The sequence below is a fragment of the Melanaphis sacchari genome, unplaced genomic scaffold (genome assembly GCF_002803265.2).
Source record: "Melanaphis sacchari strain LSU unplaced genomic scaffold, SCAv2.0 Contig20_pilon_pilon, whole genome shotgun sequence".
NCBI lineage: Eukaryota > Metazoa > Arthropoda > Insecta > Hemiptera > Aphididae > Melanaphis > Melanaphis sacchari.
Genome location: NW_020271042.1, coordinates 7289980 through 7304245, shown reverse-complemented (window position 1 = coordinate 7304245; position 14266 = coordinate 7289980). Strand labels below are relative to the sequence as shown.

Genomic DNA, 14266 nt, shown 5'->3' with positions numbered 1-14266 from the left:
TTGTCACCATGCCGGTAGCGGTCATGACGGAGTTTACATAAAAACATAAATATAAAATTAAATCGCTAATAAGTTATTAATAATAACTAATGTTAGCGGCAGCAACAGTAATATAAAAAACTTTGATTAAAAGAAGTTGGTAAATAATTAATTATAAAAAAAATTGCATATAGGTACATATCATAATATATTTATTTTATGCATATTAATTATATTTGTAATAAATAATAGGATCATACCTTTTTAAAATGTGTTATAGGTTGTTATTAATTTCTCTACATTTTTTTCTCAGTAATATGAATAGGCAAATGGAAACAGGCAAGCGATGGAAACATTTGCTTTCACAAGGATTAACTTTATTAAGGTTTCTCATTTTTTTACGTCTTTCTCAAAAATGTTTTTTATTATACCAAGAATTCGTTTTAGTAAAATTACTGCAACAATTTTTTTTCATTTCATTTAAATGTACTGTCTTGTCAATGCTATTTTAATTAAATTGCTTGGTCTTTGTAATTTTTTTATTTTCTATGGTATAAGAAATAGCATTTGTATATACATTTTTTATTTTTCATTTATCAGAACTATTTTCTAATATTAATATTACAATCATTTTTATATTGAGATAAAAACTATTTATTATTATTTGGCAAAATGTTATTAGAATAGATGAAATTATAAAATATTATAATTTATGAAATAAAATCACATAAATCTATAACTATATATTAAAGATATAGGTAGATATAAATTGAAGGTGTATGTATAGTTTATGAATCGAATATAAAAATTTAAATATTTTACAACAGATTTTTGACTGAAGGTAGTGGCGATTCGTGAAAAATATAATTATATTTATTCTGAACTGATGCACTTTACTAATGTACACTAGTACCTATACGTTAATATTTTTATACTTTTGACCAGTGTTTCTTAAACTTTTTAATCCATGGAACTCTTTTTAATGTACACTTTTATCGTAGAATCACTATTTTTTTTTAGATTTTTAGATTTTTCAGAAATATTTATAATAACAATTATAATTATTTTATATAAAAATTATACTATACCATATTATGCATTATTATTTAATACACAAACATTTTTTTTTCTACCCACTGACCGATACTTATCTTAAGTTAGATATTTCAAAATAATTTTGTAAAAGTTTTGAAAAAATTACTTTAACTTCAAGGAACCTTAAAGTGATTACTACGAGTTCTATGAAACCCAATTTAAGAAACTCTGCTTTAGACAATCTTTCAATGTAAGTATATATTATAAAGTAATTTTTAGCAACCATATATGTAGATATAGAAAGTAAAATTTATAGTTGCAGACTTAGCAGCTGAGATTATAATAATACTGTAATCTGACAATTTGCAGTACGATACCGCAGATAGCTTGGTTATAAAAGGAATTGTTGGAAGCATTGACAAGTTGAGATTATAGATGAGTATACGATCAGCCAGACTTTTTAAAGTTTAGGAAAATGTAACATGAAAACATCAGTGGTACTTGTGCATATAATCTTTTTCAGCCAACATTAAATTGTTTTTAGAAAGTTTTTTGCCAGTCAGCAGTATAGGTACGACAGGGTAAGAAAATGGGTTGGGTTTAACTCTTATGCTTCGTCATTAAGTCGTAACTTGTAAATAATCATATACACGACGAGAGGAAAGTGTATTGAGCAATACATTGCAACGATTACAAATGGTTCAGAAAATGTGTGCGCGCGTGGTTGGGTCGTGCTGAAGCCGAAAAATACATCTATTGTGTTAAGGTTAACCCTTCACGGGATAAACAAAAAAAAAAAAAAAATCGAGAACAAATCGACATGTATGGTTCCGGCATAGGATCAATGCTGTGCGTGGTTATATATTTATAAAGACTGAAAACGCGGTGCGGTGGTTATGCCATCATTGTTCTGCAGGTGTGATAATCGGAGATGGAAAAATCTGCGCTGCAAGCCCCTCCGAAAGCCTCTTATATTATTATACGCCTACGCGCGCGCCATACACACCTGTCTGTGGGGAATCCTACAAGCGATAGATGTTTATAGGGGGAACAGATTACCCGTGATCGATTAAATTTCCAAAAATGCCTTGACCTATATATATATATATAATATGTATGTGTACAAAATGCACGCGTTATTGAAGCTGAGCTACATGGTGGATATAATAGTTACTTCCGTCCTTTGGGTTGTTTTCAGCGACACTATATTTAAGTCAATCGAAGTGCGAACCCATACTGTGCGTGTGTGGTCTATATATCATATTGTTCTTTTGTTGTGAGTGGTGGTGATTTATATATGTTTTTAGTTCAATTTTGTAGTTTTACATTTTTGAAGATACGTTTGACGTTTTCACGTAGGTGCATATCTTTAAGTGTATATATAATATTGTACCACAGTTGACAGGTAAATATAATATAATCTATAAGGTTCAACAAAAGTATTGACTACCTATCACAATAACAAGAAAAATATTGTATAGAATCATCATTACAATAGGAAATAGCCTGCAGGAAACACAGAAAATAAGTCTTTAGAACCTAATTTTATATTCTTACCAGTCTTTAAAAAATGTATACATATATAATTTATCAAATGTCAATACGGCAAATATGTGAATAGAATATTTATATTTTGATATTATACTATAATATACGTACTATATATAGTATATATTATGCTGTCAAAAGTTAACATTTAAAAATTGACAGTTAATATAAAAACAAAAACTTATTTTGGTTTTATATTAAATTTTTTATCAAACTAAAAACAGATTTTATTTTTAAATTTGGAGTTATCTATTATCATCTGTGTAGCTTAATCAAAACGACCGAATGCACGACATGGGGCAATTTTTCAATTTCGACGAGAATTATGCGTCCACCGTTCTGGAGTCGAATGACAAACGATGTTCTATATATAGTATAATATTTTAGTCACGACAAGGGATCCGTTTCAATGTCGCAGCACTGGTTGAAGAACGAGTGGTGGCAGTGGTGACGGTTTATGTCGGAGAAACCGGACTGCAGGGCGGCGTGTTTGTATACACTTAGACAGAGATATAGACGCGCGTAGACGAAGACGCACTGCTTTTACATGTTTTTTGTACGTATGTATAAGCACGCGGAAGGTTATTAAGATATTTTCATTTTATAATTCAATACTTTTTTTTTTACCTACAGTAATAAGTATAACATGTACCTATGTAGGTATGTTTGTATATGTATATTTATAATACTCATACCTACATAAATGTAAGGCGGGAGCGGTAAAAGAAAAAAAATAACGCTGAAACACGATACCTAAATGAGTCCCAACAAATATCTCATAATATTATACAACCACACACGGCCCGGTCCCTTTCGTGTACTCAGTGTCACATGTCAACTGATTAAAACTGGTTTGTATTCCTCCTTTTTCCCCTTCTTTATCAAATCTCATCATTAAAAGCGTCACTCCGTGTAGAATCTATCTGTTGCAGGTATTATACAGCAAAAAAAAAAAAAAAGACGACGATAGTTGATGGATAAAAAAAAAAAAATAAACAACGTCGATTTAAAGATTTTGTAAAAATACAGCGATCGAAAATCGTTTTGAAATGCTTGATGTCCATTAATCATGCCGCAAAGATCTGTTGGACGATTTTATGTTATTTTATTTTATGTGCCTCCATCAGTGCGTTGACGTGTCGGCGAGACATAATCAACCGGAATAGTTGGCAATGGTATTATCATATTATGTGATATGTGATTTATATATGTAAAGTATTTTGAATAAAAATGAGAAATAATTGTGCTTACAATATATTATGGTTTTATTATAATAAAATATTTCCTATGGATGACAAACACTAATTAAAATACCTACATAAATCTAGTAATTAAAAACAAAGTGTGTGATACAGGTGGACAGTAAAAAAATTAAGATTAGAGAACGATTATGTGTTAAATGTTATATTTTTAAAACAAATCAAATATCTAGATGTATAGTATTTGCAATTAAATATTTGATTTTTAACATTAAACAGCAGTTATTGTTATTCGAATCAGTAAATTATTAGAGTTTCGAGAATCCTTAATTTAAATTTATATTATTTTAGAAGACACCAGCTGCAAAATATAAGCAGTAAAATTATAATTTAAAAGTTGTAAATCTCGTTCCTTTTAAATGCATAATATTATCGAAACTTAACAACGATCGAAAGTTTAGTTAAGTTAAATTTCCATAAGTTATAAGAATATTGAAAATGTCAGCCGACTATAGAAATCCAACTAGATGTAATAATATATTAAATTATATCTATATTTTGTACATATTTTTTACTTTAACTATAATATTATCTTCAACTGTTTTATTTTTAATAATTAAAAAATTGTGTAACATTATTAATATCTTACCTTTGTGAGGCATTTTCCAGAATGGTTCGTTTTCTCTGCAAGGGAAAGGCCCGAGCCCCCCCACCCCGGCTCCAAGCAACGTCTTGACGGACCCCCACGTCCCTCCTCCGTAAAGACCCAACACCTGTAATATAAATAACAATTAATATCAAACTTTTAATTCATAAATAAAATAGAAGTCATACTTGTTTAAAAATGTGAATTAATATTTTTTTATTAAAACATAAAAAGAATATATTTTACACGCACACTTTCATACATATTTTGTTTTTCTCCCCTAAATGAATGACTCATATACAGGAGTTCCCATTAAAATACCATAAGATGACGCGTTAGAAGACTTAAATCGCGTATCCGATCTGCGAATAGCGAAGGGTCCATTTTACATTGGCCCAAATAACCTACGCTGCTAATATAATGTAAGTGCACGTTTACACGCGACAAAACACCGCGACATATATAGACACGGACAAACAACGAAGGGGACCACACGCATATTATGGAAGTCATTTATCGGAAATGGAAAGCTACTTTAAACGAAACGCGCGTTCATCGGACCATTTCAATTTGTAGAATAAATCACAACAGCTGTCTACAGGGACCACGCTAGCTTAATATTGTTGAATTGGGGGAAATCGTCGATTGATGAAAGGTAGACAACTAGTTAGCGCCACCTCGATAGCATATTATAAAGGTATACATGTATATATATATATATATATGATATCAACAATAATAATGTATACTACGAGATTCGGAGAAACGGATAATAATACTTTGAGTTTATTTTATTCAACCCTCTAAATACAATGAAGCTGTCGTCTGCGGTCGATCGCCTATTGTGCGAGCGGGTTTATTTACGTTGAAATTTTATATTGGCAAGTGTCAAAAAAAAAAGTATAAATAAAAATAAACTGCATTTGAACTATTAAAAGGTTAAAATGACAAAAATTATATGAAAAGAATTTCGTTTCGACTCTCTGTATACGGATTATGGATGGATAATAATATTATTATTATTTTGTTCATATGACAATTTACAGGTATTGATATATCTACAGGTAAAGCCATACCTTTACTAGGTAGTAGTCGATGTCAGTTAAGATAGTTGTTGATGTATTTTGTTAAAACGTATGCCATTTGGAGTACTTGTTTACTTTGAACAATATACAGTTCATAAAATGCGAACAAAAGCCAAAAAGAGTATAATCGTTTGAGTTCCAAGATAACCAGAGACGAAAATATTCTGTTTAATAAAACCAATAGCACTTATATTCTCAGTCTAACAGCACTAGAATAATGATAATGATAAAATATAACTTCCTTATTCGTCCTGTTACTATTATATTATAGTTGTATATTTCATAATAACAAAATAATATAAATTATAATAATGGCTATTACATTATTACCTAAAGAATTTAAAAATATCCCAATCGTCTAATATAATAATATAACGTACAATACGGTATACGTACTTAAAAAAAAAAGTTGCAGGTTATTACTCATTTTCTCGATTAATTTAGTAAATTGCAGCTATGCGCATAAAATGTATACTTTTTTTGCCATACTTGTAATCAGAAACTCAACCGAATTCATCTTTGAACGCGATGTATAATGATCATAATATAAAACCTATAGGTACCGTTAGTACTACTATAATATTGTATGTACCTATTATGTACAAAGCGGCGTCAAAACGTATGTGTGCACGTACACGCGACGGCAAAGCAAGTGGGCACTTGACTTGGCCCTCTATGTATAATATAATACACAAGTTTGTATATAGGTAAATTTGTATACATGTATTTTATTGTTAGTTCAAAACCGTCGCTCGGAGATCGTTTAAATGCGCGTTGCAAACGTTATAGCAAAAAATAAAAACCATATTTTATTTTATTTTTTTTTTTGATCGGTCACAGATTTTACCACTATCCCCACCATAAACTATATGTTTATATAAGAACGTCGCACGTATTATAATAATATTATATATAATCGAATACGGTTATACACATTATATAGGCACGCGAGCGTGACGGTGGAGGACAAATTCTCATTAGCGACTTCAAAAGAAAACGACTTACACGACAGGATTTGCGTTGCGTATGCGCGCGTATATTATTGTATAATACCATGTATACTATATATAATATATATACACACACACTTGAACTACCGCCGACGTCGGTTTTTCGGATTGGGCGGTGGGTGGAACGATGAAAAAATATAATTGCACTGTGCCGCAATAATGTATTCGTTAAGGGGGTATTTTTTCATTTCATTTTTACTATCCCCCGCAAAAAAAAAAAAAAAACGAAAATATGCCGCAAAGGAAACGCGCGTTATAATCCCTTTGAACTGTGTTATTTTTTTGTACGCGATTTACGCACTAATTACCCGCAACCGCGGTTTTGAATCGTGTTTTGATTACGACCGACACGCGACTTCACTGTGAATAACGATTTGCAGGCTGCTGAGTATTATGTTTATATAATATAATATATATGATGTATGTATAAGAGAGCCAGTAGATAGAGTGAGGGACGAGGGTGCAGCACATACGAATGGACTTCTAAAAGTCTGTCAGAGCCTTTATATTTACCAGTTTAGGGTGTATAACATAATATAATGTACCTACCTATATATTATTGTCAGTGTTTTGAATACAATTGTTTGTCATATTAAATTAAATAATAGATTTATGTATAGTAGGTTTACATTATACCTACATTTGTTATTAAGTGTATCCGGTTGGTGAATCAAAGTTGTTTTTGAATCAGTTTTAGAAAATTAACATAGTAATTACTGTAAAGTACACGTCTTTTACCAACAAAATATATAATATATAAATAATACATTGGAAATTTTTCTTACTAATACATTCATTAATTGTATTATATGTATACCTATAAGTAAATATTGATATGCTAAATTAATTGTATTTCTTAAAAATTTTAATTTAAAAATGTTGTATTTTATTAAGACCATATCGTTGAAATTAATATAATTGAATAATGTGAACATTGATTTATAGGTACATAGTACATATACTAACAAACTACTCAACAAATTAACATTAGTACATTATTTTTCATCATCAAACATTTATAAATAATGTCATATTTTAATGATTAAAACTAAGAAATAATAAACAAAAATAATTAAAACCGTATATACTATTATAATATATTAATAATTGATAAATAATAATCTTTATAGTTTAATTTTTAAGATATTATTATATATTATGAAAATATTACTTTTGGAGCAGCTTCCAGTTGAGTGAAATGTTTTTCTGGCATTTTCTGGTTTTAGCTTCAACAAAAATAAAAAATAAAATTTGCACGTGAGTTAATTGTTGATAATGAATTTCGATATATTACATCAAAACATCATTATGGTAGTTGATAAGAAAATAATTTTCTATAAGTTTTTCAACGAAACGGTGTTTTTTGATAAACGGAATTGCATTGTATGAGTTTTATTCGTTGTGCATACTCACTGCTTAATATTTTCTCTTTAATAGTAAATGTATTCAAATTCTTATATTTTGAATTTAATGGTTACTTATAAAGATCAAATTTTTAAATTCTTAGATTATTTTTATCTTTTAAGAAGTATGCATATTAACAATATCAATTTTTTTTCAAATGAGAACAACCCTTTTTACCGTGAATAATGATGTATTTTTTTTAAATAATGGCGTATATTTAATTTAGATATAATTTTGATTTAGATACCTACATAAACATTTTCAAAAAAAAATGATCTGCTTAACAATTAGCAGTAAAAAGGTTCTTTCCATTTAAAAAAAAAAATCATTTGGATTGTCACTGAATACTTATTAAAAAGTGAAATATCTGGTACTTCAAAATATGGTATGTATTTATTTATATTTCAAATATGAATTAAATTCATTACTAAAGAAAACAATGGTGGATAGCATGCTTAGTGAATCATCCTGTATGTGCTTTATGGGTTGTCGGGAAACCGCCATAACAATTATTATCACGATTTTCTTACCATCATTCAGAATATATTAAGTTATTATACTTATATATATTACAAACGTAACACGGTTTTATGTGCAGTGGTATAGAACTTTTGAATTATAATTTTCGATTTATTTTTAAATATTTTTCTTCACACTAAAGTTTTGTCTATGTATATATATTGGTTATGTTTTGTATAATTTTATGTATCACAGTGTACTTTGCAATTAAAATATTACATTTTTTTAGGAAAATAGAGGTCTTAGTAAATATAGGTATCTAATATAGTAAACAGTGGTAATAATAATGATAATAAAATACGCGAGTACAAATGTCGAATGTAATATACCTATACCAAGGATAAATTTAATAATTTAATAATTAACATTGATTCGCACATGATACAATTATTTTATTATAAACTATAATAATACATTTATCGTGGCTCCGCCCTCAAGCTTAAATGCCCCATCCCTCTTCGATTTGTATTGTCGCGGTACCCCGTCCACTGCCGACGGCAGATTTTTGTCAAGCACCGTGAGCTAACATAGCGTTTATGCACACACATACCCTCGTGGTCTTTTTTTATTGTTCATCTTCTTATGTGTACTTTTTTTTTCATTATTACTATTGTCCGCACGTATATATAAATATATAGCGTGGCCATGACGGTCCCCGCAGTATTTACCTACCATTGCAGTAGGGCCCACGACAATGGAACCCTGCAGCAGCAGTACCAGAGCATGGAGGCAGATGGTGTGTCGGATGGTTTTCTAATTCAGAAAACCGCTAGTGGAAAAAAAAAACGGTTCTTTTATAATAATAATATCATCGCCGCCACTACCACCGCTGCCGTCGTCGTCGTCGTAATATTATATATTTTTCCCCCCCTGCGGTGTGTGTATGTGTGTGTGTGTGTGTATCGTAAGAATAGAAAACATGCCCAGCTAATATTTATACTGAGCACACCACATAATTCGGTTAAATGTATCTATATACGTAAGTCCAATGAGGGGGCGCGAACCACGGGGAGGAGCAACCCAAAATGAAAAAAAAGACCGTTGACAGCAGTTTATATATATATAATAATTGTTAGGTATTATACAACACGGAATCAAATGACAACAACAGAACCATCTATCGATGTATGTGTGTATGTGTCTATACGTGATTAGGTTTTAATAGGCTCCCCGTACACCGTTCTTCCCCATTTTCGCACGAAACCCGGGAGCAATTATATCCCCTGTTCAAACATACTGCGTACGCGATGTTTATATATACAAGATAGTTTATTGGCTCGGGCCATATATGATACTATATATAGTCCATGAAACAACAGATCGTGGTAAATAAAATGAATGAAGTTTACATTTATATTATATAAATGTTTTTATTTTTTATTTAAGATAACATCCCTTTTGAAGTTTTACAAATGAAAAAATATCCTGTCACGTATATTATTTATATTTGTCGATAACCATTAAAAAATAAACACGCGATAACTACGCTTTTTTCCACGGAAACGTATTTGTATAGTTTATATAGTCGTTAATTATTATATTTCGAAATAATTACAGTTAAATAATTATAAAATTTCAATTAAGTGCTACAATAATTATTAATATTTTTTTTGCTATATAAACTAAAAAATAACATAAAATTCAATATGTGTGAAAATCCATTAAAATGTTAAGTTTGACAACTAATTTTAAAAGTCACAAACAATTCTAATTTAGTTTTATATAAGTAAATACCCTTATTCGGAAACTTAATAAGTGTCTAAATTTTAGTTAATTAATCAAATGTAATTAAAAATACACAGTAAAAATAATTTGAACATTTAATTTTAGTTCAATATTATAAAATGTATAACCCAACTTCGCACCTGGGAAAAAATAAAAATATGAACAAATTTAAAATGTACCTAACGCTTTATTAGTGTATTTTGGTTTTAATAGAAGCCTTCAATAGTTTTCGAGCAAATTGAAGACAGTGATCGCTTTGTGAACTAATTTGACCGAGATGGGAAATCTCACCTATAGCACATTGGATATAATTCTTGATATATTTTCAATCTAATCTCAAAATTTTTCTGATATTTCTGAGAATGATCTTAAATTTTTGTCTAAATCAAATCGGTAGAATAGTTTTTTCATACGCTACAGTTAAACAAATAATTTTGTTTGAATTTTATTTATTTAAGCAATGCCAATCCTAAATATATACACAAAAAATCAATTTTTGTGAGCCTAAACAAAATTCATGTGAAAGACATCATATAGTAATCTATGGGGATTTAAAAACGACACTAAAAATACACTCTCCTAATTATAAGGAATTTATATAGATATGCAACATTTGATTACAATTAATTAATAGTTTCCAAGTTAATATATCTTATCCTAACGTATATTAATTTATAAACATATATATATAAATAAATAGAAGATATATTTGTCGATATAACTTTTAAAATAATTATAAATATAACTTATAAGTATTGAGTGTACGAATGAAAATACAAATTTACAATTTAACCATGTTTTGATTAATTATCAACCTCAGTTTCACGAATTAATTTACACTAAAACACCAACTTTAATCGAAATAAAAATATTAATACATTGAATAAAATATATAGAGAAATTTAATTTTTCTTTTTCTTTTCTTTAAAATTTGAGCTAAAGAAACTAGGAAGTTAAGTTAATGAATTCAAAATAACTATACAAATTTGATTAAATGATTTCATACTATATTAATGATTAGTTAAGTTATATCTAATTATTTAATTATCAAGTGCAGCCTCATCATCAATGTAAAAACTATTATTCATAGATATTTAATTAACATTATTTTGGTATTAAATAAAATAAAACTATAGATATTGGGACTATTATATTTTATTCAGTTTATAGATTTAAAATCATCATTAATAATCAATCCATATAATATAATATAATACCAGTTATAATTTAACTATATAGACAATATTGATATTCTTTAAAGCTATAACCAGTTACTTAATGTGCCTAAAGAAACTATTAGATTTATCCATACGATACACTTCAATCGAAAAATGTTATTGAACTTAACTCATCAGGAATTGGAATACCAAATATTAATAAAAATAGTCTATTCCCGCATAGTTTGGTCTATAAAAATTGCAAATTAGTTAAATAATAAATATTTTAAATTAGGTACTTCATAGTAGTTATCGTATTATAACGTAATATAAAAAAATTCAATTGATTGCTAAATTAAAATTTTTAATCAGAAATACACCTATATCCACATTTTTATAAATAAGTAATGACTGTAGTCATACTTGCATAGGAATTTAAAATATAATATTAACGCGTTGTACATTTGCGCTTATAGAAGATTTCGTACAATTTGCGATAAACGATAAAAGTTAGAAACAGAAAGTTGTATAAACATTCCTCAAAAATATTACATATTGATAACAACATTAATATTAGATGGCAATTAGACTTAATTTTTAAATTGCATATTATAACTTATTAGATAGGTATTATATAATATTAAAGTAGCCAGTAGGTAACTGATAGAGTGATATGTAGTTGGTTTAAGGTTGCAGACATTATGTCTAGACTGATCAAGATAATCATTTATATGCCGACTTCTAATTATAATGGAGTGATAATGTTATATTAATATCATTAGTTTTTATTATGTAGTAATTAATATTTGGTGTAATTTGCGATAAGAAATATTTTGAAAAACAAACTACACAAATAAGCGAATATTGCCAATACTATTAAATGTATAATAGGAACATAAAAAACCACTGTTTTTAAAATATGATGTTAAGGTTAATGTAGGTGAGTATTATACTATTATCTTCTTGAAAGTTATTAATTATTATACAGATGTGCTTTTACTGTTTTCATTATTTTCATTTTTATTTATTTGATGAGTAATTACATTACAGAAACGTATTAGAAATAGTTTTAATATAAAATGTTCTACATCATTAATCTACGCGGAAAATATAAAGGTTATATAATATTGTAACAATGCGTTATACATAATACAATATTAACAATAATGCATTAACATATCATAAATATTTTATATATTTTCTTTTTAATTTTTATTAGTTAATAAATAATAATTTCTTTTGTATTTAGGTATTGTTGTTTTTTACTGTCTAATTATAATTTAATATAAAAATGATTTACAGAAAATTACAAATATTTTTACCGATAATTTATAACTATAAGAGTTGTTTATCTATTTATTTATTTTGATTTTTATTTAATTACAGAACGGTAAAATTAAATCGTGTTTTATTATATTTTGTTAAATTAATATGTAAAATCAGCGATAAAGCTGAGTGGAAAATCATCGTTGTGTATAATCGGTTTGTTGATTATTATTAGAGACGCGTCTAATGATAAACGAACGGTTAAAATAACTTATCCACGTATAAGTAAATTATTAATGTAAAATACTATTTGAGTACATTACTGTGTATAAAAAATAACAATTTTTGAATACTTTTAAAAATGTGAATTAAATTTATGGTTGGAATCATGTGCAGTGTTAAATATCATTAATTTTAAATAGTAAATAACCCAAATAAGTCATATGAGTATATTTTCGAAGTTTCCCGTATTGTATGTCCTCGACCGCGATGTTATGAATTTTGAAAAAATACTCGCGTATATGTATACGTATACGTATACGCATATAATACGTATTTGTGTACCGTCAATAGCTAAGTACTTATATTTTATTATTATTTACGAGCTTACCTATACTTAATAATAATAATAATAATAATGATAGTAATATTAATAATAATACGTGACTGCGGTGTGTTTAAAAACGTGAGATCACCACTTACCGATTAAGGTCTGTCGGGTTGGCCGGGAGCCTCTGTGCCTCAGCGCATACGACGGTGCAGCCGTTGTTGCCGTGCGCGGTTACGAATAATCCCGTCGTACCGTCGCTGTCGAACCGATCATAATACAAATAGTAATATTATGACATATCGCACTGCAGTAGTTCTTGTGATTTTCGTTTTCCGCGTGCGTTGGATCGGAAAAGTCCGACGGTCTCCGTGTCCGGCAAAATCAAAGGGGTGGAAAAAAAGCCGACGGAACTATATCACTGCGTACCTACTATATTATATTATACTTGTGACCGTTCGGTTTCGGAAAACCAGAAAAAAAAAAAAAAAAACCGAGCCCCCGGAAACACGCGACGGCGACGAATTATCGAAAACGTTTCGCGCGGCGTTTACACGACGCGAGACGATGGCTGGTGTGCGTGTGATAATATATCACACGCGTGTGCGGCGATCGCGGAGATCCTCCTCGCGGGTCGGGTGGCGCCGATAGATCGGAGGCGATCAACCGCGGATACACGCGTCGGCGAAGACCGGGCGCGCGCGCGTTAGTGTGCGTGGTTGTATTTGTGTACGGGCACGTCGCGGTCTCGGCGGCGCGCGTGTTACGGCGTTCGCGTTTTTGTCCGCCGGGCCGTGCGTGCGCGATGTGTGTACCGTTCGTGTAATACGGAGCGTGGTGAACGCGCGCGCGCTCGGAGTTCGTCCACGACTGCGTCCGTCTCGTCCGCGGTGGCGTCGGCGGCAAACTCGCGAGTCGCGACTCCGGCGGCGGCAGCGATCGCGCGCCCTACGCAGACTCCACCCCGCCGCTGATCCCCTGCCCCGTCCGTCCACCGCGAACCGGCCCGGTGGGCGGAGCGTCCTCCTATTTTCGCGGCGTCGTTGTCGTCGCCGGCAGTCGGATGCCCCGTCCCCGTCCTCCCGCCTACTAGCGCTCGCACCTCCCTTCGGCCAGCGATCGGCGGCGGCGGTGGTGGTGGTGGTT

General features: G+C 30.3%; 1 protein-coding gene across 4 annotated transcripts in view; it reads right to left on the bottom strand.

Moving 5' to 3' along the window:
* The window catches only part of LOC112593666 (paired box protein Pax-6-like), a 44775-nt gene extending 30879 nt beyond the window's left edge, over nt 1–13896 (bottom strand). For 2 of the 4 annotated variants that reach the window (XM_025338172.1, XM_025338169.1), the window contains exons 1-3: nt 13276–13896; nt 7674–7728; nt 4411–4534 (exon numbers count right to left, since the gene is read on the bottom strand). In XM_025338172.1, the coding sequence (XP_025193957.1) occupies nt 4411–4534; nt 7674–7715 (166 nt within the window). In that variant the 5' untranslated portion in view covers nt 7716–7728; nt 13276–13896. Of the gene's footprint in view, nt 1–4410; nt 4535–7673; nt 7729–13275 lie in introns of those variants that run through there. The other 2 variants (XM_025338171.1, XM_025338170.1) reach the window with 2 other exon arrangements.
* Between the last annotated feature and the right edge of the window lie 370 nt (nt 13897–14266).